Below are 23,336 nucleotides of genomic sequence, written 5' to 3'. Positions count from 1 at the left end.
AGAAGATCAGAAAATCGACTGTACTAGACTTCCCGTTACACAACACCGGAAACGAGCGGCTGGTGTTACACAGAATTCTGTCCCCCGTGTCTGTCGCCGGTTAGTGCGCGCTGTCAACATGGCTGCTCCTGCGTGCGCCAGATTCCTCCTTCAGAGATCAACACAGCATATTCTCTTCTCTAGGACAGTACCCGCTTTCTCAAGGTCTGTTCGTTTTTCATTTAAGGCGTGTGAAGTTGAAGATCTAAACTTTCTGTGTTCGCTTAGGAAACTGTCCTTAGTTTGACTTGCCTCCCCTCTGCGTGGAGGACGTAAAACACCGTGTTATTGTTTTGAAATGTTATCACAGAAATGTTTGAGGTCCTCGATTAACGGAGGCAGTGTTGGTTTTGAGCCGTATTTTCCCATTAGCGTCATTCCCAGAAAAAAGACCTTTACTATTATTATTATTTATTTATCACAGTCATGTTCAGTGTGGATTTACAGTGTAGGTCATACTGTGGGATGGCACAAACTCTTCACTGTCAAATCCCCTTGAACTACATGAGAACCAGAGCTACGACTGATATATCACTCAATCACTCAGTTATTATCTTTTTGATTAATCAACTAATCATTAGGTCTTCAAAAATAAAATAGTGAAACCCTTGGCTGTGGCCCAACACTTCCATACATGCCTCAGAGAATATGAATTAAAAGACGTACAACAACGTACAACAAAACAAAAATGTAAACTAAACATATTTTATTTTTGCTGTTTCTTTCTTTCTTTGTTTTTTGGTTCTGTCGTGAATGTTTTGTTGTTCTTTCGTTGGCACATATATGGATTTAGGATTGAGCCAAAGCTGTGGGAACAAAGAATAGTTTGTTCCAAATTTTCGTGCAATATTTATCATTTCTCTCCATTGTAGCTCAAAGATTCCCATTGAGAATAAGCTCTAAACTTCATCAGACAGCATCTCTGGCTCCATCTAGTGGTTGCTTTCACGCTGTCTTCAGGCTTCAGGTCACCTCGTGAATCCTCTGCTGTGCAGCTTTAAAGGCCAACTGGTGAAACAGCAGTTGACTACAAAGTGCAGTGCCTCGCCTCACAAAAACAAAAGATTGCATAACGTGTGCAGATTTTTGTGACTGTCAGGAAGAAGAAGTGTGAGAACAGGCTAAAATGTGATGGATGTTCTTAGATAAGAGGATATTTTTGTCTCTAGGCTGCATCTTTTCTGCAGAGCAGCACTAAAGCTTTTGGCTCTCAGCCCCGTCAGCAGGTTGCCATCAGATTTTTGGCTTTTAAACTGGGCCATATGGCAACAGCTCTGTGATGCATGTTTTCTTTTTTCTTTTTTTTTTTTCATGAAATCTATTGTGCTGGAGAATTGAATTGAGAGACTGCCCACAGTTTTTCAGGGCACAACTGCTCTTTGCAATAATAATACACACAGTGAATAAAATAAAATTATTATCTATGGTATCTTGCATTGGTTCTAACTTTGTTAACTTGTCTTTTGTTGCAGCCCATTTCTGTCTCGTGCACATCGGTTAGGTCCCAGTGATGATGAAATGTACCAGCGTACCACAGTGTCGGTCATGAAGAAGGAGAAGGGCAGTGGGCACATGATCTACAGCTACAACCCCCGAGGGTTCAACATAGATGGCAACAGGGTGATCGGGCCCTGTGCTGTGCTGCCTCCTGCTATCCTCCAGTGGAATGTGAGATCAAAATCCAAACGACACGTCACAAATTTAAACTTTTATCTTTGTGTGTTTTTTTTTCCGTTGAATTTAAATCTCTCTTTCTGTCTCTGCAGGTTGGCAGTTATAAAGACATCACAGAAGAAAGTGTTTCACTTTTCCACATGCTCGAACCGAGAATAGGTAAAAAATGAAAGCACACTGACTTACAGATGGGTGACAATTTAAAGTGTGTGTACTTACTGTTCTTCCAAATTATATTCACTCATTTGGAGTTTTGCCACTGCTGGAAGGTATTTGTAACATTTTGGTCTAAAATCTCCCTTTCATATTAAGTTGTGTTGCGATCAGGTGACTGTGAAGGCCAAAACACATAATTTACATTATTTTCATTTCCATCGAACCATTCAGTGACTCCTTGTGTGTTGTACAGAAGAATTCACATTCATTATGCTTTTCCTTGAAGTCATTCAGGTTTGATAGGTTTACATTTGGTGTATTTCAATGAAGGAACATTGATGATTCATTTGACTTTTTTTCTTTCTTCATATTGTCTTTTATGAAGAGATCCTCGTGCTGGGGACAGGTGCACGGCTTGAACGAATTGACCCCTTAGTCTTCGCTCTACTTAAGAGAAAGGGCATTGCTTTGGAGGTGCAAGACACGGTAAAGTATGCCCAGTGTCTCAGTGTGGTGGAGTGCATATGCTCTTCCTGCATGACAGCATGAAAAACTTTAACAAAGACAGAAAGACTTTTTTTTTGAATGTCTGACTAGCATTGATTTCAAACTAATTGAACTGCCTTAATTTACTTTTCTGTCTCTGCTGTGTTGCAGCCAAATGCATGTGCAACCTTTAATTTCCTGATTAGTGAGGGAAGACTGGCAGCAGCCGGTCTGATCCCTCCATCCATCAGCACCGCACTGGACTTGATAAAGGAATGAATGCTCTGATGTCAATACAAACTGGAACTGATTTCTGCAAATGGAGGTTTGAGGTTCCTGACTGATCTCAGGCCTGTGGGATGGCTGTTCTACCTGCGCACAAAGCTTCCAAAGGAGCATACTCAAGCTACACCCAGCTCTCTGATCTCCTGTGTGTACGAGTGCTCAGGAGAATATTGTCAAGGGAGGACATCCATAATGGAGAACAAGAATGTAATAAAGTGTAACTTTATTCTTGTTTATAAAATATATATTTAAAAGCTTTACATGCAACAATATGGAAGCTCATTTCTGCCAGTGTGATGGAAGAAAACAGATCCTACTGGTCATTATTATCTGTACGTAGATTCAGTCACTGAAGACTGCTTTACATGTGCATTCACAAATTGTGTGTTTTCAGTGGTTTGGATAATTCACAAAATACCAAACTAATCCGCCAGTATCCATTTTCTGTTTGTGCTCTGTCTCACTTTGTCACTTTGTCTCTGCTCTACACATACAAATGTGTACAAATGTCAAATGTGTTTCCCACTTCTTCAAGAAAACCTCTCATCATAACGACTTATAGGATATTTGTTTTTCACCACATGGATAGAAATGGGCTTCCATACAGCAAACAATAACTGTCGTTATCTTAACGTGTAGTAACACCTACATGGAACAGTAATTCCTTTAAAAGAAATCTGTCAGCAGATAAAAGGGTTCTGTGTATGGAAAAAAGTAAGAATACTTTGTATATGAACATGTTCCAGCCCTCCACCCGCTGTGTCGGTGGTGACTGTCCTTCATTTAGTTAATCCTCTTTACTCTGTGCGTCTGCCTGCAGCAGGGCTGCCATCAACAAGCTGCCTGTGTGCAGCACATGACATTATTCAGTGGCTTTGTCCTTCTCACACATAAGCCCCACAAATAAAAGACTCCACAAATCCTCCGCACATCACTGTGATTCATCTCCAATCATCTGCCTCTGTGCCACATGTCCAGCGTCGGACTGCGTGTTTAAATCCTCGTCGTTAGCGCACAAGATGCTGCATTAGTACTTTAACCTGCACCGATTGGTACTTAAAGTAAAAAAAAAAATGGACCAGGAGCATTTCAAATCAGATTGGCTCCACAGTTGGGTCACCTTTATTCATATGTATGATTCAGTTGATTACATAAGAATTAATTACATTGATGAGTTAATAGGCAGAGTTGCCAAGAATTATGGAAGCAGCTCAAAAGCAGTTGTCTTTGTTAGATTAATGATTTAGCCATAATTTCAGTCAGTTTCGGATGATATGTCCAAATGTCTTTAGACAAGAGAATATTTGATACTCTCATAAGCCAGTGTGCTGCAGATTTTACTTTGTCACTATAAACAGTAAAACCCACGAACCGTGAAAAAAAATGTATTTATGGTTATGGAGGATTACTTTGTCTCTTACCAAAACATTGCAAATGATGAACAAAAGATAAAAGATGTTTTCCAAAGTGTTACACAACATCATGTTTTACACAATTTCACAAAAAGGAGAAATTGTAGCAGAGAAATAAGGTGAAAAACAGACACCCAACCTTTATATAATACACTCACAATTCACTCTATGCTACATAACAGCCTCTGTTTAACAGCTGTGCAGGAGTACAATCATCCATAAAGTCATCATGGCCTCCCAGCTGCTGGTTACTTGGTCCTGATGTTGAAAGTCTTCCTCAGTCATCGTCAGAGTTGTGAGACTGGTGTCTCTGTGACCCTCTGAAGCAGAGCTCTGCTCCTGTGATGCGACGATACAGGTCTCTGATGTCCTCATACTCGGTCTCAAAGTGGTTTGTTGAGTCATACGAGCGGGACACAAATATCTAGTGAAGACAAAGAAGAGAGGAGAATTCAGATCCATCTCGCTTCACCCCATTTTATTTATTTATTTTGACTAGACAGTCTTTTGGAAAAATATCCTCCTTGCCTGACTCTTCTTTCCATCTTCATTGGGAACTAACATGTGGTGGACTGAAACAAATCTAGATTCAAAGTGGTGAGAGGAAATAACATATATGAAATGTTGTTTGAAATGTAATTTTTACATTTTACAAACCGTAAAATTAGAGGCCTAGAAGGGTCACTAACTTTTGCATGATGGGCTCTAAGAGCTCGAGTCCTGGCTGAACTTCTTTCTCCGGGTTGCTGGTTTCTGCAGTCGTGCTCACTGTGGCGATGTAGACCCCGTCTGGGGCCACGTTGTGGGCGTAGGACACTACAGAAATGTAGATGTCTGCACGGACAAGAGAGAGGAAACTTCCTGCGGTTAATTTCAGCATCACAAATAAAACTTTGATTTATTTTTCATGCTCAAAGAGAAAAAAAAACACCTGATTTCCTGTGGAGTTGTGCTTGAGGGATGATGATTTGACAGGATTTGGCCTCGTGAGTGTTTTTAACTGGATGATTTAATAAACAGATGACTCTGATCACACGGCCCACTTTCCTCACTCGATTAGGAACGTAGCTTGGATCGCAGATGAGCTGTTTACAGTGGAACATCTGTCAGAGAAATAGGAAGACAAAATCACTGAGCGCTACTGGACATTTACCTTTGCAGCTTCTCTGCCCTTCCTCTACGTAGAAACACTTGCCTTCCCCTCAGATTTCACAGCTTTCACTTTGCCACTGTCCATCACAATCTCATCCACCGCTCTGTTCAACAGGAACGTTCCACCGTACTCTGCACTCAGTCTGAAACACACACACAAGCTGCCTCAGCTCGATGTTGATCTCACTGAGCTGAATGCAACAAGAGCACAAACTGGAACTTCATCTGTAAGTATTCGTGGAGAAACTTGTATGGACATTTTGCAACCTGGCAAATCCCTGTGGTAGTTCCCCCAGCCCGTACACAGGATAGATATATGGACTGGTGTTGTGGCGGGAGAGAGACTCTGAGTACAGCTTGATCCGTTTGATGGTTTCCAAACATGGCTGGTCCAGGTAACTACAGTGTCGGCAAGAGACAGCTTTCACTGTAAGGATCATCTGTCTTCATTTTTTATATTGTTTTATGTAAGTTAAAGTGACTGACCTGTCACTGCTGTGTAAGGCTATGGCGTGACCTGTGAACTCCATGACATCTAGTCCCAGGTCAAAGCGGCAGAAGAGGTCCCTTGTGGTGGTTTTTGTAGGATCCATGTCTTGATAGGTCCGAGGGTTTCTCGCATCAAAGTTCAGGGCAAAGAGCAGCAGCTTCCTGAACCTTCTCTTGTCAAACATGCCCATCAGATCTGAGGTTTCATAAAACAGTATTGAAGTGAGTCAGAAATATGTGTGGAAACTTTGGGAAAAATTGCCGCAACTTTGTTCATCACCTGAAGCGTGGGCCTCTTCCTCTGTGCCGGGGACTTTGTGCACTTTGCCTGCTTTGTATACATAGCTGCTTTCAATGACTTTGAAGTCCAGATACCGAGTAACCTCAGTGTGCACCAAGATTTTCACCAGCTCACCTGTTGCAAAGACACAGCAGAAAAACGACCCTGTGAATACATTTACACCAAAATAAAGCAAACAAAATGCTTTGCACAAATCTAAAGGCCAGATGACCGGCACTCGGCTCTCACCGTCGGCAAGAAAGAATTTGGGGATAAGATCGATGTTCCACTCTTTTCCACGGCTCATAGACTTATCAGGACCTGGAATCTTAAACTTCTTGTACAGCTGTAAAGGCAGGGAAAAAAGTATTAAATGGTAAACAGCACAAATCAGCAATTCAGCAGCAAATGGAGGATCAGCAGGTTTGTTCAGGTGTTGCTCGTATTCGTGTGAACACACCTGCTCAAGGGGAGAAATGGATCCACTCTCTCCTCCGTAGTAAGTATTCTTGTCAATGTGAAGAACCTTTTTCCCACTTTGAGACAATAAACCTGACAGTATGCATTCCTGAAACAGACAGCGAAGTGTTGTGTCAGGACAAGGATCAAGACCAGCGATGATGATATGATGTCATCTCATTGTTGTAAATCCCTTAATCGGCCAACATGAGCTCATAAGGTCTGTATGCAAACAATCAGTAAAACTGTGACCACTTGGGAACAAACTTAATCACTAAAACTGTTCAAGAGTGAGAGCAGCTGATAGAACAAATTTAGGAACAGATAACTCATATCTCATATTATAACTCTAACTGTATATTTTCAGGTTCTGAGTACAAAACGTTAATGCAGATAATGACAACTGAAGGATTATTCATTTTTTTGGCACAAGCTTTGGTCAAGAAAAATGTTCAGGCATCTGAGAATATGAAAGTGCTAAAATCTCAACTTTTTGCAGCTATACATTGTAATTTCTGCTTTCTCAATAATAGTAGTGTAATGCTCTGAGAACTGACAGGTGCTTGAAATTTTCCTCCATGTTCCTCCTTTTGCACTATCCTACATATTGTAAAATAAACAGTCTTCTTACCTTAAGTCCAGTTCCAAGCACAATAACATCATATTCCTGCATCCTGCATCAGTTTCTCCACTTTCCCCCTGCCTCACTGAGTCCCAGTGGTTTTTCTGAGAGTAGCCTGTTGCAGTATTGTGAATGGGTGTGTGTGAGTGTTGGGGGATGGGGGTCATGTGCGTATTTGTATGCAGAGAGAGACACAGGTATGATGATGATAAGTGACAGTAATTGCTTTGTGTTCCCCTTTGACATAATCCTCTTAAGGCCTTGCACGCCTATTCAAATGTGTGTGTGTTTGAAAGAGGAAGGAAGAGAGGCAGGTTTGCAGAGGAGGAAATGATGTGATCAGTGGTGGAAGAATTATAGTAAGTAAAACGTATAAAGCAAATGCTGTATTATACGTATTAAAGTCAGTATGAAAAGTTCTGCACCAAAATGTCCAGTGACTGATACATCTATTTTGCATCATGTTATCAGATAGATAAGATAAATCAAGTTTTTATTTTGTTTATATACAGTTAGTTGGTTTAATTTAATCTAAGGGTTGATTCCAGCCCAAAGATCACAAGATAAATGTGAAATATTTGATAATTTTACCATGCGCAGAGATTTATCAGGTGCCGGAAGTGATAATAACTCAGACACTTGAAGGATGACAAGGCTGGGGAGGGGCAAAACTCAAATTATCTCCCGTTTTGACGCTAATATAAAAAAAACTCAGTTACCCATCGTCCTTGCGGTGAACACGTCTTAGTCCGGAAAAGTTTCTTTGGAGATGCGCTTGGTAACGACACAGGAGTGCTCGGGTGGCGTGAGTGAGTAATAGTTTTCAAATCAACTGCCGACACCGCCTCTCCGAGCGAGTTCCGGTCTGCGCCGGGTGTCATTGAAAACGCATCCTGTGTCATGAAACTTACTGACTGTTGGTGTGTGAACTTCCTGTCGCTGGCATCTTCTTGTTCTCCAACCTCACCGTTGCTGTGGAGTTGAATAAGTCAGCGAAATGTCTTCAGCGCAGACAGTAAGTGATGCAGTCAAAGTGCTTTTGGCGGTGAACAGCAGTTGCAATGTTACAGAATCAGTTTAACCGTTAATACCTTTATCTGTCAGTGATTAGCTTAACTTAAGCGAACACTCGCCTGACAATTAACTCTTAATAGCATTCAGCTATTCAGCTAAAGCTAGCTAAACCATGTTGTTGAATTACTTCAGTACTTGCAACAGCGTTTAATAATTGTGGCAGAAACAAAACGAAGTTATGGAGAAAAATTGGCACGAAACAAAAGAGGTGTGTTGGTTGTTCTCGTCCTCTATGGGTAACAAATAATCTCTCCATTAAAGAGGTTTACCTCGCTTATTGCTGATTGCTACTGATGATGTTTTATTAAATGTAATCATCAGTCGCCTATTTAAAGATATGATGATGGTGTTACTGCTGGTGGCACATGTCAGGCGTGCCTTTAAATATGGACTCAGAATAAACATAAATCTACAATATTGAGAACATGGTAACTCACTGATCTCACTCACTCATTGTTCTTCTGGAGATTATCCTGTGGTTATTGTTGGCATTCAGCTGTAGTTGTTCTTGCATGTTTGTCTCAGTTTTCAGGTAAAGACCCAACCCAGCACAAGCGTGTGTCTGTTCAGTCCAATCCTGGATTCCTGGAGCGATTAGGTGAAACTGCAGGAGGAACAGTTGTTGGTGTCGGACTTTTTTTCCTCTCCATTTATGTTCTCTTCACCAATGAGGTAAAAGTGCACCCACTGGAAATGAAGGTCATATCAAAGCCACAATGCACAGTATTAAAAAGTCAAATTATTGTGTTGCATGTGAGCGTACCAGCTGACTAACACAGTGTGTGTTCTCTGTGTTTGTGCTCAGGGACGGGCTCTGCAAACAGCCTCTTCGCTGGATGAAGGTCTTTCACAGGTTGTGTCGTTGGGGCCTTTCTCCAGCCTCGATCTACAGAACAACAACCATTTGGTTCACCTGTCTACACTGCTGCGAACCTCACAGGTAGGCTGTCTTTTTGTTTTTGGTTTCAACTCTGTTGTGTCAAACTACTCTGTACAAATCATACATTAATAATGCATTCGCCATTATAAATTCTCAGGTAAACAACTGGGACCAGACTCGAAATATTCAGACTTTCTTTTCTGTTTAAAACCTGAGCTTTCTTAAAGCCACGGCTTTGTTTTTATTTTCTGCTTTACAGCTGACATCTGTAATTTATTCATTCATTTAAACAGAAAAACAGAAAGAAAAAACAAACTCTAAAAATCTGCAGTTGTCAAAGAGTAACCAGTTAACTCTGAAGTAACTTTGACTTCAGGTAATTAGTCATTGGCCTTCTCTGTCTGTGTAGCCGTTGCATGACCCCAACTATGGAGTGGTGGTGCAGGCGGTGAAGCTGAAGCGAGAGGTGGAGATGTATCAATGGGTGGAGTACCATGAGAGCAAGTGAGTCTCTTGTCTGCATGTCAGCATGTTCAGGGTGTATTCAGCTGTAAAAATGTTGTCTGGAATACCAAGCATTAATAGCCTGAAGTGGGTGTGTCACCGTGTAACTAATTTCAGTGACTACCAAGAAGACGGTGAGACCAAAACTGAGACAACATACACATACAGTGAGTTTTTTTTTAATCAAGACTATAACGTTTAGTATTTGCTAACAACATGTCACGTTTCACTCTGACTGAAGCTTCATGAATTGTTTTTGTATTTTTGTATTTTTTCTTTTATTTAGACACCGAGTGGAAATCAGAGTTGATCAACAGTCGGAATTTTGATAAAGAAATCGGTCACCAGAACCCAAGGTACACGTGTGCTTTTAGAGTATTTTGGCTTCTTCTGTGGCATTAGAAATAACATTTTTTGTGTGTTCAGCTCCTCTTTGATTTAATCTCTAAATCTTAGCGCCATGGCGGTGGAGAGTGTCACAGTGGTGTCTCCCGAAGTCAGAGTTGGACCTTTCATTCTGTCTAAAGGTAGCTGACAAGTTGTGTCTGTTGTTTGTCACACTGTTTAGATTTTACTCCTAATTCATGAGTTGATCCTTTGGTCATCCTCAGGCCTGGTGGAGCAGATTAATAACTTCCAAACTCTGAGCTTGAGGGATTTTAATGCTTTTAACTTGGACCCTTTTCTCAGCATTGATGACGATTACTTCTATCACACTCAGTACCCACGCAGGCCAGAGGTGAGCATCATGATGTGAACTCCCACATACGTAAAACTTCTGTTACACAACCCCACACTGATGCAGGTGCTAAATTCACTTTTTATTTGCTTGTTTTGTGCATAAGGTTGGTGATGTGCGTGTGAGATTCTCCTTTGCTGGACTGAGCGGTGAGACGTCTCGCTTCGGCCCGGCTCAAACCGTGAGTGCTGCAGATGACCAATTACCAGATTCATTTCACTAATGATGACATATCAGTGAATCATTCTCTCTTCTTCCTCTTCTTATTTAAGTTTTCTGCATGCATTTCCACTGTGGCCTTGCAGTGTAATACCTATGTATGCATATGGCATTCATCACAACCAGTAATGAAGTATTTTTATTGTTGATGCATCCAAATCAGTCGCTCCTTTTGTCCAACCAGCAGTTCAAATTCCAAAGATTATTTTCAGATGATCGACTAATTTCTTCAGACCTAATTGAAACTATTCAGTTTCAGCTTCAGTTGTGATTTTCCTCTTCAAACACTGGTAAAAAAAATGATGACTGTTTTCAGGTCAGTATTGTGGCCATGCAGAGAGGGGAGCAGCTCATGCCTTTCAAAACCCAGTCAGGAAACAGTCTGGAGATCCTGTATCTGGAGGAGCTCTCCGCAGAGGTTAGTGTGGAGTTTATTTTTATAAGTTTAATTACATTTTTTTTTGGGGGGGGGGGAATAAAAGTGTTGTGTAATATTCATGTCCATATCATGTATTTTTCATTTGGTCTTTGGTTCTGGTAGTTGATGCAGTTGTATTGTTTCCTGTAGGAGGTTTTTGCAAAAGAACATCAGTACAACAGTATGAAGACATGGGGACTTAGGGCTGCAGGCTGGGCACTCATGTTCCTGAGTATTCAGATGGCCACACGCATCATCTACACATTGGGTAAACAACTCACTGCTGCTGCACATCCAAATCATACCTTGATTTTTTTTGTTTTAGCTGCACTTCTCATTCGTTGTGCTCTCTCATGTGTGCCTGCAGTGGATTGGGTTCCTGTTCTCAGAGAGCTCGTGTCTGCGGGGCTGAAGATCTTCGCCCTGTGCATCTCCTGCTCTCTCACTCTTCTCACTGTCGGGGTGGGTTGGCTTTTTTACAGACCATTAATGGCTGCAGCTCTGCTAGCATTCGCTCTGCTTCCAGTGTTTCTCGCCCGCTCGGGACTTCCAGCCAAGAAGAACGAATGACTAGTGAACTGACGACACTTTCTGGTGGGTGGCTGTAGCCGTCCACCTGAGATGTGAGACAGTGTTGTGTTCAGGTTTGACCACATCAGGATTACAAACCACTTAGTATTTGCTTTCTTGGTTAACATAGACTTTCTATGGTAATAAATATATTTTTGTTCTCATTGGTTGAATCCAAAACACATCTGTGTTTCAGTGGACTTAAATTTAATATTTTTTCATGAATAAATCACAGTGTGCATTGCTTGAAAATATGTTTGGATGAAAAGAAATCTTGTTACAAGACGATGTCCAATCAGATAACCTTCAGACCTCAAGTGCTATCAGATGTGGCTTTTCAAAGGATTCATCCACCCATAAGCTTCACTTTGTTTTCACATCATTTTTGTTGCTGGACAATGCACAGGAAAACCTTTTTCATCTTTATGTTTTGTTGCAACATAACATTAGTGTAGTTTCATTTTTACTGTAAATACAATTCATCAAAAACTCCATGAAAAACTTGAAACTTGAACTCAGTTACCAGTTTATTGGGTACAGGTAGCTAAAACCAATGCAGTCTTGTACACCAGTCTTGCAGTAAATCTTACCTTCATGAAGGCGTGTTCAGTTTTAGTTGAAACTGTTTTAGAAGATAGGGTTTGATTGAACTTTTGTTAATCTTGAGAGAATGGAGATTGTGGTGCTGTTGATTGTAATCTGTCATACTGATGGGATTCTAATATTTTTATTCATAAATGAGGTGGACACAATATTTTACTACTGAACATTATAACCTTCATGAGGTTAGGATTTATATTACAGGGCCGTTTGGATTGCATTAGTTTTAGCTACGCGTTACTGTGAATTGGCAAGAGAACAGGGTGTACTGTATGGTCCTCATGTAAAACGAAAGCCTTCATGTATCACACATTTCCTCCTTAACAACACTTGAGGAAACATTGTGTTGCATGTATAAGATTCATCGGATCAACAGAGATTTGTTCATAATTTGAAACCCAAATGCCTTAGATGTGTAAACATTAATTAAAATTTATGTGATGAATGAACATCAGTGCTTTCTTAAAGCACTTTGGACAAAAAGACTAATCTTGGTAAAATACCAAAGGCCTGTGGATCTGCAATTGTTTTGTATTGTTTATAAGCAACATGTTAAATAAAGCACTTTTTGTGTGTATTAACCTCAGAACCAAAAACCTTCTGGCTCATGTTTCCAACTTGAGTCTGAACTGCATTAGCTTATTACACAGATATCAGAAGAGGCACACACACCAGTCAATAACTAACTAAAAACTGGGGTACATAAATGTTGTCATTTTTACTGGCAGCAGTTTTTTTTTTGCTTTAACATATCACAATGAACTAAATGTTGATTGTACGATATTATGACAATGGAATAATGACGCCATCTGCATCTGTTTGCCACTGGGCACAAAGTCGCCTGGTAAAATGAATGTTGATCCAGCCAGGCTGTCACCACTTTCATGTCTCCTTTATAAACTAAATGAATGAATAAACTGTGTTTTCGGTAGCTGCTACTCTGAGGAGAATGGAAAACAATCCAGTTGTCTTTGCAGCAGCAGTGCTAAGGGGGACTTTGAGATTTCAAACAGCAACATCAACCTCAAAATCCTGCGTCCGACAGGCTGTATGAGGCTTGTATTAAATCTATAATACCCAGCATGAGTACTGCGGCTGACCCAGGACCCACGCCCCAACTTTGAAAAGTGTATGCGCAGTTACACTGATATATATGCAAAAAGACTGGTGTCAAAATGGCTGCGCATGCTGAAAAAGTTTTATCCTTGAAAACATTCTGCCTGAACCCTGCTGAAAATCTTTATTCTGTATCCAAGCAGGACTGTAACTGTTGATCAAGCAAGTGATACAAATGATCGAGATTCTTACAAAGTAATTTATTACACAAAACACTAAGTTTCCATTTGCGTTTTAACAAAATGAGTTTCCAGTCTCATATTGTGCACATGATCATAATGCACATAGGATTTGTATTTGAAGCACACACACAAATTTTGACTTCACGTGTGCATCTGTTTGGAAATAGTTAAAGGACTATGGGTCACAGTGTACAGGTACTTCACCCTAGTTGGCTGTGGAAACATTCCTCAGATCAGCAGGCAGGGCTTAAGCATGTAACTGTAGCTGGCAGGTATGACACAACAGGTCCCCTGGCTGACTTCTTTGATTACATGGTACATGTTGATAAAGGAGGTTTCAATGTGGCAAATTTACTCATGTTAAAGTACAAAAAAGTATCTTCCATAACCTCAAAAGTGAATACTGACAGAACCTGACTACTTTTGCTTAAGACAAAAAAAAAGTAAAAGCATGACACCTTTAGTAAAAACTGGGGAGAACAGTCTTTTTTGTGGGTGTGTTTGGGGGTAGGTTTGACCTAATGCTCCTCCTTCTTCTTCCTCTTGTTCTTCGTCTATCCCCCTGTAGGGAGCAGTCCTCGTGCCCCTGTTTACAGTAGGACACATTTACTGCTCTTCTTCCCCCGCCTGGCCTGTAGTGCAGCCCTGGTGGCCATCTCAAACACTTCCCTCACTCCATCCTTTGTTTTTGCAGAGCACTCCATGTATCCAAAGGCACTGATCCTGTTAGCCATGTCCCGCCCATCCTCTGGTTTCACAGGTTCCTGGAAAAAAGTTTGGGAAAAGTTTTAGGAAACAGAAATTTATCACTAGGAGACTGTTGATGTGTTTGCTTTGAAAATTTCACCTGCTTCATTTTGGCAAGCTCCCTCCGGGTGTGCTCATCGTTACGAAGGTCCTTTTTATTTCCCACCAGGATAATGGGAACATTGGGGCAGAAGTGTTTCACCTCAGGAGTCCACTTCTCAGGGATGTTCTCTGAATAAAAGGAATAAAAGACACCATCAGTAAGAACAAAGTTAGAACTTCAGGGTGCATGTAGGCAAGATGACTCGGGTGGAGCAGGAGAGTACAGTATCTTATCTGGGTAATTCTTCAGTGTTCTACAACTAGTTTGTGGCTCGTTCTTCACATAACATTATTAGAGCTATGAGCTATTTTTAAATCTCCAACTGACCAGTCTACTCCCAATTATTATTCAGCCACACAGCAGTTAATTGAGACTAGATATGAGAAACTACACATGAACTATTTTTGATCGTGGTTATCCAAATCATCCTGTACCACAAACATCAACAAACACTGTCAGCTCCTCGAAACTTACCGAGACTGTCAGGACTGTCGATGGAGAAGCACATGAGAATGACATCAGTGTCTGGATAGGAGAGTGGGCGCAGTCTGTCATAGTCTTCTTGACCTGCTGTATCCCAGAGTGCTAACTCGACCTGCAGTAAGAGTTAGCAACCACGTGATGACAAACCATGTTCAAAGTGCCTCAGATCTACACTGACTTAATAAGTGCATACAAACCAGTATCTTTATAACTAAAACTGATATTTTGATAAAATAAAAAAATGCAATTAAGCAAATTCACTAAGCAGATTCATTTGTGTGATTTGAACTTATTTTGCTTTTCTTCAAACACACAACAATGCGTCATATTATTTAACAGGTTATCCAAAGTAACACAGCCTGAGTAGGAGCTGTTAGTAAGACTAATACGTGCTTTGATAAAAGCTCAACAAACCTTTCATAAATCCAAATCCTCAGGGTAAATAAACTGTATTTATATTATCTGCCCCATCACTGGTAAGAGAGAGTGGAAAGAGGCTACAACAAGCATTTAGCTGTGGTTGTACTCACATAGAAAGATACAAAACGCTAATTCTGATCTGAAATGTGAAAAAAGCAAATGCACTCTTACCTGTTTGCTGTCAACTTCAATATCAGCAACGTAGTTCTCAAATACTGTGGGCACATAGACCTCTGGAAACTGGTCCTTACTGAACACAATGAGCAGACAGGTCTTCCCGCAGGCTCCGTCTCCCACTATGACCAGCTTTTTCCTGATTGCTGCCATAGCTGCAGTCAAGAAACAGATTACAGACAGAAAACAGAAAAGGTTACAACAGGAGAACTCTTAATATATAACAACACGGGTGGTCACTGCATTGCATCCAATAATTGTGCAACTATTACCCCTACGCCTGTGAGAAACTATGAACAGCCAGCAACCTTCAGCTGTGTTGACACAACGCCAAACCTGTCTGAAACCAACACCCGAGGCTACATATTTAGCTTTCTGTAGCAACATCGACATCACGACTGTTTACGATCACGAGTCAGTCAACAATACAGAACCTTTTGTATATGGAAGGACACACGGACAGTCCGATAAGTTGATAGCACACGAGTCTTATGCTGACTTTAGCTTGAAATTTAAGTCAGACTACGAATCCTCTTCCACGATGATACATTTCCGCTCCAGTGTCTCTGACCCATCCCGGCGTCAAGCTTGACGAATTATTCCTTTTATACATCTGTCCCACATTCCTGTATGACTACACTAACCTAAATGCTAACGTCTTGATAGCTGGTACCAGCATGATGGTGAATTATTACAGTGTAGGCTGACCTAGATTTTAATTAGCTATGAGGTTCTGTTTACAGAACTGACGCTAGCAACTGTAGCTAATCACTTAGCGTTAGCCGGGTATGTGGCTAGTGCGCTAAATTTGCATCTTAATCATATTATTCAGAGGTGGTGCCACATACATGTGCAGTAGTTATGAATTATAATGCCACGGTGGGGTTTGTGCTTTTGTTCTAACTACTCAGCCAAACCTCGTCTTTTCTTTTGAGCCACACACCGGTAAGACTAGCTAGCTACCCAGGCTTACCTTATCATAACGGAAGTCAGTGCGACTTTATGGGTCCGTTAGCTAGCTGACTAGCGTTACCAAAATATTTCAAGAAAAATAGGTGTAAATATATATATAACCATATTATGGCTAAGAAAATATACAGACAAAGCACCACAACCATACTTTACTTGTAAACATAACATGCTTACCAAATGATTGGTTTAAAATCTATCCAATTGATTTCCAAATAGCGCTTTGTTGGCCTCCGTCGCTGATGCCTGACTGCGCCGCTGCTGCTGGAGGATTAACAGGAGGGAAGTGAGGGGGTGGGGAGAGGATAACAATACGCTATTAAACAAACTTTTAGAAACCATTATTATTATCATTATTGTGATCGTTGTTATTATTTCAATCGTTATTATTACTATTATTATTTTTTTATTATTAGTAGTAGTAGTGGTAGCGTCATAGTAGTTGATTAATTTGATTAATGCATCATTGTATATCGTGTTACACAATTATAGCCCTTTTTCTATATATTCATGACAACGCATGTTTTGTATATCTATAGGAGCTGCTGTAATTATATTGGCCTATGTGCGATGGTGGAAAGTACCATTTACTCAAGTACTGTACATTTACCCAAGTACAGTTTTGAGGTACCACGGCTGATGTTAAGCTACCTTTGGGCTCCAGGGCAAAAATGAGCTGCTAGATCCCTATTACACTCCCTGTGAACTGTACATTATTGCCAGAATAATACATGTGGCCAGATTTACTGTTTGGTAATTAATTGTCAATTTGAAAAAAGTTTTATGAAATGACGCTTTGTAACACAGGTTATTTTTCGAATTAATATTACATAGTTTGACACTTAGACATGAATAAGATAGTGGACAGTAAACAAAATACAACATATATTAGCTAGAAGTGATTGCAGACACAGCTGCGTTTTGTTTTCCTTTAAACAACACAACAACAGTTTTTATTTAACAGTTTATCCAAAATAAAAATAAATGTACTTGAGTATCTGTTATTAAGATGCTTTGTTAAATATTCAGCAAGTCTTTACTCAGTCCAAACCATCACGACAGGTAAACTGTATTTACACTGATCAACACATAAAATCACACACGACCTACACCACTGCTGGTGATGGGGACCAGAAACATCACACAACAAGCATTCAGCTGTTGATGTAATCAGATGTTACAAAAATGCTGATTCTGATCTGCTATCAACTTCAATGTCAGCAACATATTTCTCAGACGCCACAGGCGCGTAGACTGTAGTGTTTGCTCGTATGCTGCGATAGCAAGTGACAGTTCCTGAAGTACTGTCCTCAGTTACACTTTTGAGGTACAACAGATGATATTAACCTGCCTTTGTTTTTCCAGGGCAAAAGATCTGCAAGGCTCCTGTTGACAGTCTCTTCCCTCCCCGCTCTATGGACCAACACATGGCCATAGCAGGAAAAGCACACGTGTTAATAACATTCATATCAAGTGTCTTGGTAAATCATGACTCTGATACCAGGACCCTGAAACTGAAGCAACTAAATGCAATTCAATCATTACTGATTTTATGATTTACACCAGTGCTTTTCCCACTTTGACATGTTAAAAAGTATTTTGTCAAAAGGCCTGTATTTGCTAAAACAATGAATTAAAATGATGTTCTTAAAAATAGACTTTGACAAAGGATCTCAAAATGAAGCTTATAAAGCAGGACCCAACACATACCATGTTGGTGGATTCATCTTGTTTGATATTGTACTTTTGGGGTGCAAATTTCCTGACAAATTTGCAGCTGATAAAATGACCACAGAGTCGATATGCAGCGAATGTGGGGCTTGCAGGGCTTTTTATAGGTCTGGATCTCTGGAGGGCATGTTTCCCGGTTGGACCAAGAGGTAATCCAATGAGCTAACATTAACTTAAGTATTTTCTTTTCATGCTTCTTTATATATACAGTATATTCTTTATATTTTTGAGGTAAATGTTACAGTTTTTATTCCACTACATTTATTTTACCAGTATAATACAGCTACTTTCCAAATTTAGATTTTATGAAACATATACTGATTTTATAAAATATGTTGCAGCTCCACCTCAAACATGTTAAAATTCTGTTTGCAGATTGTTTTTTTCTCCATAAAGGACATGAGTACTTTGTCTACTGCTGTGTAGTTGTAGTACAAATCTACATGAGAGAGAGATCATAATCATGAGAGACTACTGACATATATGTTCTGTCAGTTGTTCAGTTAGACCTTGTTGACTGCAGAGTAGAAATGTCTGTGCTTTTATGATCTTGATAGAGACTGTAATGAGAAACGTGCTTTGGTGATTCAAATTATTTAATTACGGGCTGAAAAAAAAAATGTTTTGAGCCTTTCAGACTGATAAGTTGAGGCAGAGATGGTCTGTTTTCAGTTGGCGCAGCAGTGTATTAATAACTGCAGCTCTTCCTCTAATCCTGATAAGAGGCTTTCTCAGCACTGCTCAGTTCCACCACGTGGAAACCAACTGAGTCGTTTCCATGAAAACAGTAATACTAATACCACGCATCCATCTGCATGTTCAAGTGGCCACTCATTCAACAGTGAAAAAAAAAAAAACACTTTAGAAAAGAGAAAACATTTCTGAGGTTTATTTCTCCGAAAATCCACAGGCATGTACGACCCTCTTCTGAGAATAAAACCAGTTTGTAAACAGATGTCCTTTAACAGCTAACAGTAGATTTTCCACAAACAACTTGTCCTTGCTGGTTGTGATCCTGTAAGAGGACATCTTTCACCTCTTCAAATGGAAGAATTTAGAAATAAAATGAATAGAAGATACATGCTATATTCTGCTTTTCTTTCCGTCTTTCAAAAATAACTTAACTGCCTGCTGTGTGATGTCAACCTGAGCTCAAACTTTTCACACTCAGAACACTGGTGACGTGTCTTTTCAATGTGCAAACTATTTCAAGTTTCACTATTTATATTTGACCAATAAAACCCAGACGTGCAGAAAGAAAAAGAGAGTCATTATAGTGTCATGCAACTGGATACAAAGCCCTTGTTTGTCTCCAGACAGTTTTGTGATCAAACAAATGCTCTATCAAGACACTGATTTATTGCTGATAAGTCTGAGTTGTCTTAAAGAAAAACAGCTGCTGGGACTACTGCACTAAAACACACGAAAACCAGTACGGCTCTCTTCTTTAGGAAATGGAGCAAATGAAGAAAAAAAACCCGAAACAAAACAACCAAGAACTCACATGTTTGTAGAAATAAAATGAGTTTACAGTAGCTGACATATAAAAATAATAAATATATCATTCTGGAAACAGTAAGACTGAGCTTGTTCATGTGCAGTGAGGTGACACTGAGGTTTATTGTATGTAAGCATTTCAGTATTTGTCCTGCTGGGCCCATGTCTGTTGCCTGGGGGGGGGGGGGGGTCATCCTGTCCCAGATACACACAACACAGTGTGTTCATGGAGTGTGACCCTGACCCATGTTCCTGTCTGTGTGTCCTGTACCAGAGGGACAGAGACCCTCATATGTGGAACGGGTAGTCCTGCAGGTAGCGCAGCAGAGGCTTTGGGAGTGGCAGCTGGTCAGAGCAGTGTGTGTGTCTGTTGATGGTGAGGCGCGTCAGGTGCTGCAGCGAAGGGAAGGTCTCTGGTTTGTGCAGCGGGTGCATCAGCTTCAGAGGCACCGCGCTGTCCTTGGCTGTGCGCTTGGTAGGGTCAGGCTTTGTTTCAGGATGTATGTCATTAGATGCCTGGTCCTGCGGCACGTGGCCCGAGCCCATGTAGTGCTGTATGAGGCTGAGAACATCTGGGAAGGACTGCAGGCGAGGCAGCCCCGGGGAAATGGAGTCCAGCCAGAAGGAGCCCCTGCTGTACTGTATGCGTACACTGGTGGGCCCACAGCGGGTCTTCACTGACAGAGCCAGCATGTACTGAGGATGACTGCTGTCTCGCATGAGAAACGTGCCTTCAGACTTTTTAAGGAGAGCTTCCCGAGCTTCACTCACTGAGATGGAACCCCAGTACCAGCCTGCAACCACACATATGGTCAGTTATCAGACTTTACTGTTGCATGAATTTTGGTGAGCATATCCATGCAACTACTGTTACTGAAGTGTTGGGACTGAGACCTAAATTCACTCTATTTCTTTCCAATATGATCTAACATATCAAATAAGTAATACGACAAACAATCGATCGAATGTTTTAATTAAATAAAATGCGATGTCCAAAACCCAGTGAGGCTGCTGGTGTACCTGAGGTCTGCAGGTACTGGAAGGTGGTGGTGATGCAGCGGAGGTCCTCTGCCGGGTCCCAGGGTGGAGGGGAAGGATGTGGGCAGCATGAACCCCCGCGTTCCTCATGATGGACAACAGTCCCGGCTCGGGCAACCATTTCTGACTGACAGGAGCCCTGCTGACACCGTGGTGACATTAAGGCATCAAACAAAACTTTTCTGCATACTGTTGTATTGTTTTCTGTTCCAAAGCCAGCGCAAAAGCAAACAAACAAAGAAACGAAAAGAAAAGACATGAAGTCGTGGAAAACAAACAAACGTAAAAACATACGCAGCTTTCTCTAGATGTTTATTTGCTGCAGCGCTGTCGACTGTAATGGGACCGATGTGAGTCTGTCTGTTGTGTTTGTGTGTTGAAACAGTAAAAGAAAAAAACAGAAAAAAACAAACAAACAAAAAAACAAATATAACACAGAATCACAGCTATAAACCCTAACTGATCCCGTTCAGGTGTTGCAGAAACACAAAGAAATACGTGCATCACACAGCGAGCAGTACACAAACAGTACTGTGTTATCAATACTTACAATAGTACAAGCAACGTGAGAAGGTAACTATAAAATGTAGCACATTAACAGATCTGAAAGCTAAAGGCTTGTAGTCTTTCAGTCATTCGACAGGCATTAGACACGTATCTGCACATTCATATAAGACAGACTTTAAAACAAAAGATGAACAACTACTTGTGTGGCATGATTTTAAATTAAAAAAATTATTTAAATATAATCTTACCTTGAGTCAAAGAAAATCATAAGGATTGTGACCAGTTGAAAAAAAAGGAAAGTAAAGGAAATAATCCAGCAGCCCCTCAGAGTGAATTATTAATGATCATAGTCGCATAGTCTGAGATGATGTCAAAAAAGAAAATTTTCCTTCTAACCGTGTCTGTTGAAGTCATAAAAAATATCCATGTGTAGACTGTCAGTGGTGGCTTGCTGTGAGACTGAGCTCTTTATTCAGTTAACTGCAGGACAGAAAACAACTCAGTTCGGTTTGGACTGACGGAAGTTCCAGGAATCTGTTTCCAAGAAAGGTTTTGTGTTACGGCGCCCGCAGTGACAGACAAGCTGCTGCCAGCAGCTTCACTGCGCCCGTCAACATCCAAACCGTTAACACACATCACTTCCTGTGCAGCTTCCAAAATAAGATACAACCATGTCATTCAGGCAATTTTTATTGTTTTTAGGAGCTGAATTTAACTGTATGGTGGTGCTGTTGAACTGTTTTCTATGATTATATTTCTATTAAACAAAGAATTTCGCCTAGCCTCACTGAGATGGATGTGGAACAGTGATGGAATTCAGCAGCCCCATAATTGTCATAAATATGAACAAACAAAAACTCAAGATTATAAGATTATCATGAACATTGGGTATAATGCAAGACTCTTGTCTTGGACTGCAGTAGCTTTAGCTTGCTGTACCTAATAAAGTATAGACACGTGATTATTTATAGTGTATTCGTTTGATATTCCCCACAAATTAGGCCTAATGGCCTGTAAATCTACAGATTTAAATTCGTACATAATTTCATGCCACTGTAATATTTTAAATATAATTGAAGTTTCATGTTTCCATGGTGACTCGTTGTCTCATGCTAACAGATTTTCGACCTTTATGTTGAAGACAAACAGCAGAACTTCCGGTTACGTTTGAGTTACGTCTGGCTATCTTGATAGTCGGCCACAGTAATGTTTTTATTGCTGTACCTGCGTGCAAAAGAAACTTCTCTGTATTACATTATGTAAGGCTTGTATGTGTAACACAGGTGCTTCAGTAACAAGGCCACAACCGTCAGTGTCGATTATTTGCCATAACTGCAATTTACCTATTCATTTTATTGAGAAAAAGGGAAAGAGAAGAAAACAATGGAGGGGACAGGCAGTTGTACTGCGGCTTGAAAGCCGTCTAACCCACAGATGGGTACTGTGAGAAACGTAAAATAAAACACCATCAAAAGTGAAGGATTTCACTGAGAGAAAACAGTCAAATTAATAAGGACAACAATACATAAGATAAAAAACATGAAGGGCAGTGAACACTCTGTCTGTAAACAGACACTATTTATAAGGTAATTACTGATAAATTGCAATGCTAAATTAATACATGTCTGCACTAGCCGAGTCATCTCTTTTTAGCTTTTCTACCTAAAATAAAAGTTATGGAGAGAGCACACAAAGCAGCCTGCAGTCACCACACCTGCTGCTTATTAATCTGTGACTCCCACCTGATTGGCTAATGCCTGCACGGGTCCTAATGTTCCTGTGCTATACTGTATATGGTTTCATATCTCTGACTTTTTATCATCTGGTTACTTTCAGCTCACAGGTACTCAGTATCTTTTGCTCAATATTGTACAATTAAACAATAACATTTTTACATCCAGCCACAAATCTTTCTCTTTCTTTACAGGCTCCTATTTATGCTTTGAACAATAACATTTCAGTCAGAGATTATTTCTTGTTACATTATCTTGAAGAAAATTACTTGCCTGGTGCAAACGGTTGACTACTTTTCCTGGAATTTATCTGAATTGGCTCTTGTCAGAAGTCAGCATGTCTTCACAAAGTCAGAGTTCATCATCACCCACCCCAGAGTTCCCATGTATAAAGATAATGACTACTTGAAAGCTGCCTTTCAGCTCTGAATTGCTTTTCCAAGAAAACACGCTCACATCAACTGTCTTTCCCGTGAGGTTTTAAAGCAGCAGAACTGCACAGCTGAAGGCTTCTGAGTAGAGAGCCTTCCTGGAAAACAGACACACAACAAAATGACCTCAGCTGCTGAGCCGTGATC

At 40.4% G+C, this 23,336-nt stretch overlaps 5 protein-coding genes across 8 annotated transcripts; 2 read left to right on the top strand and 3 right to left on the bottom strand.

The window, feature by feature from the left end:
- The first annotated feature begins 45 nt into the window (after positions 1 to 45).
- ndufaf3 (NADH:ubiquinone oxidoreductase complex assembly factor) lies at positions 46 to 3,569 on the top strand. Its single transcript, XM_046383776.1, has 5 exons — positions 46 to 204; positions 1,512 to 1,707; positions 1,806 to 1,872; positions 2,255 to 2,355; positions 2,527 to 3,569. The coding sequence occupies exons 1-5, from the start codon at positions 119 to 121 to the stop codon at positions 2,632 to 2,634; spliced, it is 558 nt and encodes a 185-aa protein (XP_046239732.1). The 5' UTR covers positions 46 to 118; the 3' UTR covers positions 2,635 to 3,569.
- A 31-nt stretch (positions 3,570 to 3,600) lies between these two features.
- On the bottom strand, positions 3,601 to 7,406 carry zgc:112334 (uncharacterized protein LOC619199 homolog). The gene is made up of 11 exons (XM_046383743.1): positions 7,064 to 7,406; positions 6,434 to 6,541; positions 6,223 to 6,319; positions 5,974 to 6,108; positions 5,691 to 5,889; positions 5,472 to 5,603; positions 5,248 to 5,347; positions 4,984 to 5,155; positions 4,742 to 4,886; positions 4,581 to 4,635; positions 3,601 to 4,476 (listed from the first exon to the last, which is right to left on the bottom strand). Exons 1-11 carry the CDS (start codon positions 7,103 to 7,105, stop codon positions 4,330 to 4,332), a joined length of 1,332 nt encoding a protein of 443 aa, XP_046239699.1. The 5' UTR covers positions 7,106 to 7,406; the 3' UTR covers positions 3,601 to 4,329.
- Positions 7,407 to 7,869: 463 nt separating this feature from the next.
- Positions 7,870 to 12,648, top strand: LOC124056366 (transmembrane protein 43). The gene is made up of 12 exons (XM_046383748.1): positions 7,870 to 8,069; positions 8,654 to 8,800; positions 8,934 to 9,068; positions 9,418 to 9,512; positions 9,630 to 9,679; positions 9,799 to 9,868; positions 9,969 to 10,039; positions 10,124 to 10,251; positions 10,358 to 10,432; positions 10,787 to 10,888; positions 11,039 to 11,156; positions 11,256 to 12,648. The coding sequence occupies exons 1-12, from the start codon at positions 8,052 to 8,054 to the stop codon at positions 11,456 to 11,458; spliced, it is 1,212 nt and encodes a 403-aa protein (XP_046239704.1). The 5' UTR covers positions 7,870 to 8,051; the 3' UTR covers positions 11,459 to 12,648.
- A 707-nt stretch (positions 12,649 to 13,355) lies between these two features.
- LOC124056383 (transforming protein RhoA) lies at positions 13,356 to 16,568 on the bottom strand. The gene is made up of 5 exons (XM_046383775.1): positions 16,430 to 16,568; positions 15,281 to 15,438; positions 14,681 to 14,801; positions 14,204 to 14,334; positions 13,356 to 14,120 (listed from the first exon to the last, which is right to left on the bottom strand). The coding sequence occupies exons 2-5, from the start codon at positions 15,434 to 15,436 to the stop codon at positions 13,947 to 13,949; spliced, it is 582 nt and encodes a 193-aa protein (XP_046239731.1). The 5' UTR covers positions 15,437 to 15,438; positions 16,430 to 16,568; the 3' UTR covers positions 13,356 to 13,946.
- Positions 16,569 to 17,176: 608 nt separating this feature from the next.
- On the bottom strand, positions 17,177 to 23,285 carry LOC124056379 (cytokine-inducible SH2-containing protein-like). Of its 4 annotated transcripts, none has more exons than XM_046383769.1 (3): positions 23,032 to 23,285; positions 20,501 to 20,657; positions 17,177 to 20,274 (listed from the first exon to the last, which is right to left on the bottom strand). In XM_046383769.1, the coding sequence occupies exons 2-3, from the start codon at positions 20,637 to 20,639 to the stop codon at positions 19,769 to 19,771; spliced, it is 645 nt and encodes a 214-aa protein (XP_046239725.1). In that variant the 5' UTR covers positions 20,640 to 20,657; positions 23,032 to 23,285; the 3' UTR covers positions 17,177 to 19,768. The 4 variants fall into 4 exon arrangements, with proteins under 4 accessions (XP_046239725.1, XP_046239722.1, XP_046239724.1 ...); XM_046383766.1 differs by lacking the exon at positions 23,032 to 23,285 and adding an exon at positions 21,422 to 21,839; XM_046383768.1 differs by lacking the exon at positions 23,032 to 23,285 and adding an exon at positions 21,274 to 21,835 and having other exon boundaries at positions 20,501 to 20,660.
- Positions 23,286 to 23,336: the final 51 nt, after the last annotated feature.

The sequence above is a fragment of the Scatophagus argus genome, chromosome 3 (genome assembly GCF_020382885.2).
Source record: "Scatophagus argus isolate fScaArg1 chromosome 3, fScaArg1.pri, whole genome shotgun sequence".
Taxonomy (NCBI): Eukaryota; Metazoa; Chordata; class Actinopteri; family Scatophagidae; genus Scatophagus; species Scatophagus argus.
This window is presented reverse-complemented; position numbering and strand designations above follow the sequence as displayed.

What these genes read in the sequence shown, in the direction of transcription:
- ndufaf3 (XM_046383776.1), top strand. Translation starts at nt 119, where the DNA reads ATGGCTGCTCCTGCGTGCGCCAGATTCCTCCTTCAGAGATCAACACAG. An exon ending in CATGCTCGAACCGAGAATAG is followed by an intron (nt 1,873 to 2,254) that starts GTAAAAAATGAA and finishes TCTTTTATGAAG; the next exon opens with AGATCCTCGTGCTGGGGACA. An exon ending in CTTTGGAGGTGCAAGACACG is followed by an intron (nt 2,356 to 2,526) that starts GTAAAGTATGCC and finishes GCTGTGTTGCAG; the next exon opens with CCAAATGCATGTGCAACCTT.
- zgc:112334 (XM_046383743.1), bottom strand. Translation starts at nt 7,105, where the DNA reads ATGCAGGAATATGATGTTATTGTGCTTGGAACTGGACTTAAG. An exon ending in CCATTTCTCCCCTTGAGCAG is followed by an intron (nt 6,320 to 6,433) that starts GTGTGTTCACAC and finishes CTGCCTTTACAG; the next exon opens with CTGTACAAGAAGTTTAAGAT. An exon ending in CAAATTCTTTCTTGCCGACG is followed by an intron (nt 6,109 to 6,222) that starts GTGAGAGCCGAG and finishes TCTTTGCAACAG; the next exon opens with GTGAGCTGGTGAAAATCTTG.
- LOC124056366 (XM_046383748.1), top strand. An exon ending in CACTGCTGCGAACCTCACAG is followed by an intron (nt 9,069 to 9,417) that starts GTAGGCTGTCTT and finishes CTGTCTGTGTAG; the next exon opens with CCGTTGCATGACCCCAACTA. An exon ending in TGAGACAACATACACATACA is followed by an intron (nt 9,680 to 9,798) that starts GTGAGTTTTTTT and finishes TCTTTTATTTAG; the next exon opens with ACACCGAGTGGAAATCAGAG.
- LOC124056383 (XM_046383775.1), bottom strand. Translation starts at nt 15,436, where the DNA reads ATGGCAGCAATCAGGAAAAAGCTGGTCATAGTGGGAGACGGAGCCTGC. An exon ending in CGACAGTCCTGACAGTCTCG is followed by an intron (nt 14,335 to 14,680) that starts GTAAGTTTCGAG and finishes CCTTTTATTCAG; the next exon opens with AGAACATCCCTGAGAAGTGG. An exon ending in AGCTTGCCAAAATGAAGCAG is followed by an intron (nt 14,121 to 14,203) that starts GTGAAATTTTCA and finishes ACTTTTTTCCAG; the next exon opens with GAACCTGTGAAACCAGAGGA.
- LOC124056379 (XM_046383766.1), bottom strand. An exon ending in CCAGTACCTGCAGACCTCAG is followed by an intron (nt 20,275 to 20,500) that starts GTACACCAGCAG and finishes GTGTGGTTGCAG; the next exon opens with GCTGGTACTGGGGTTCCATC.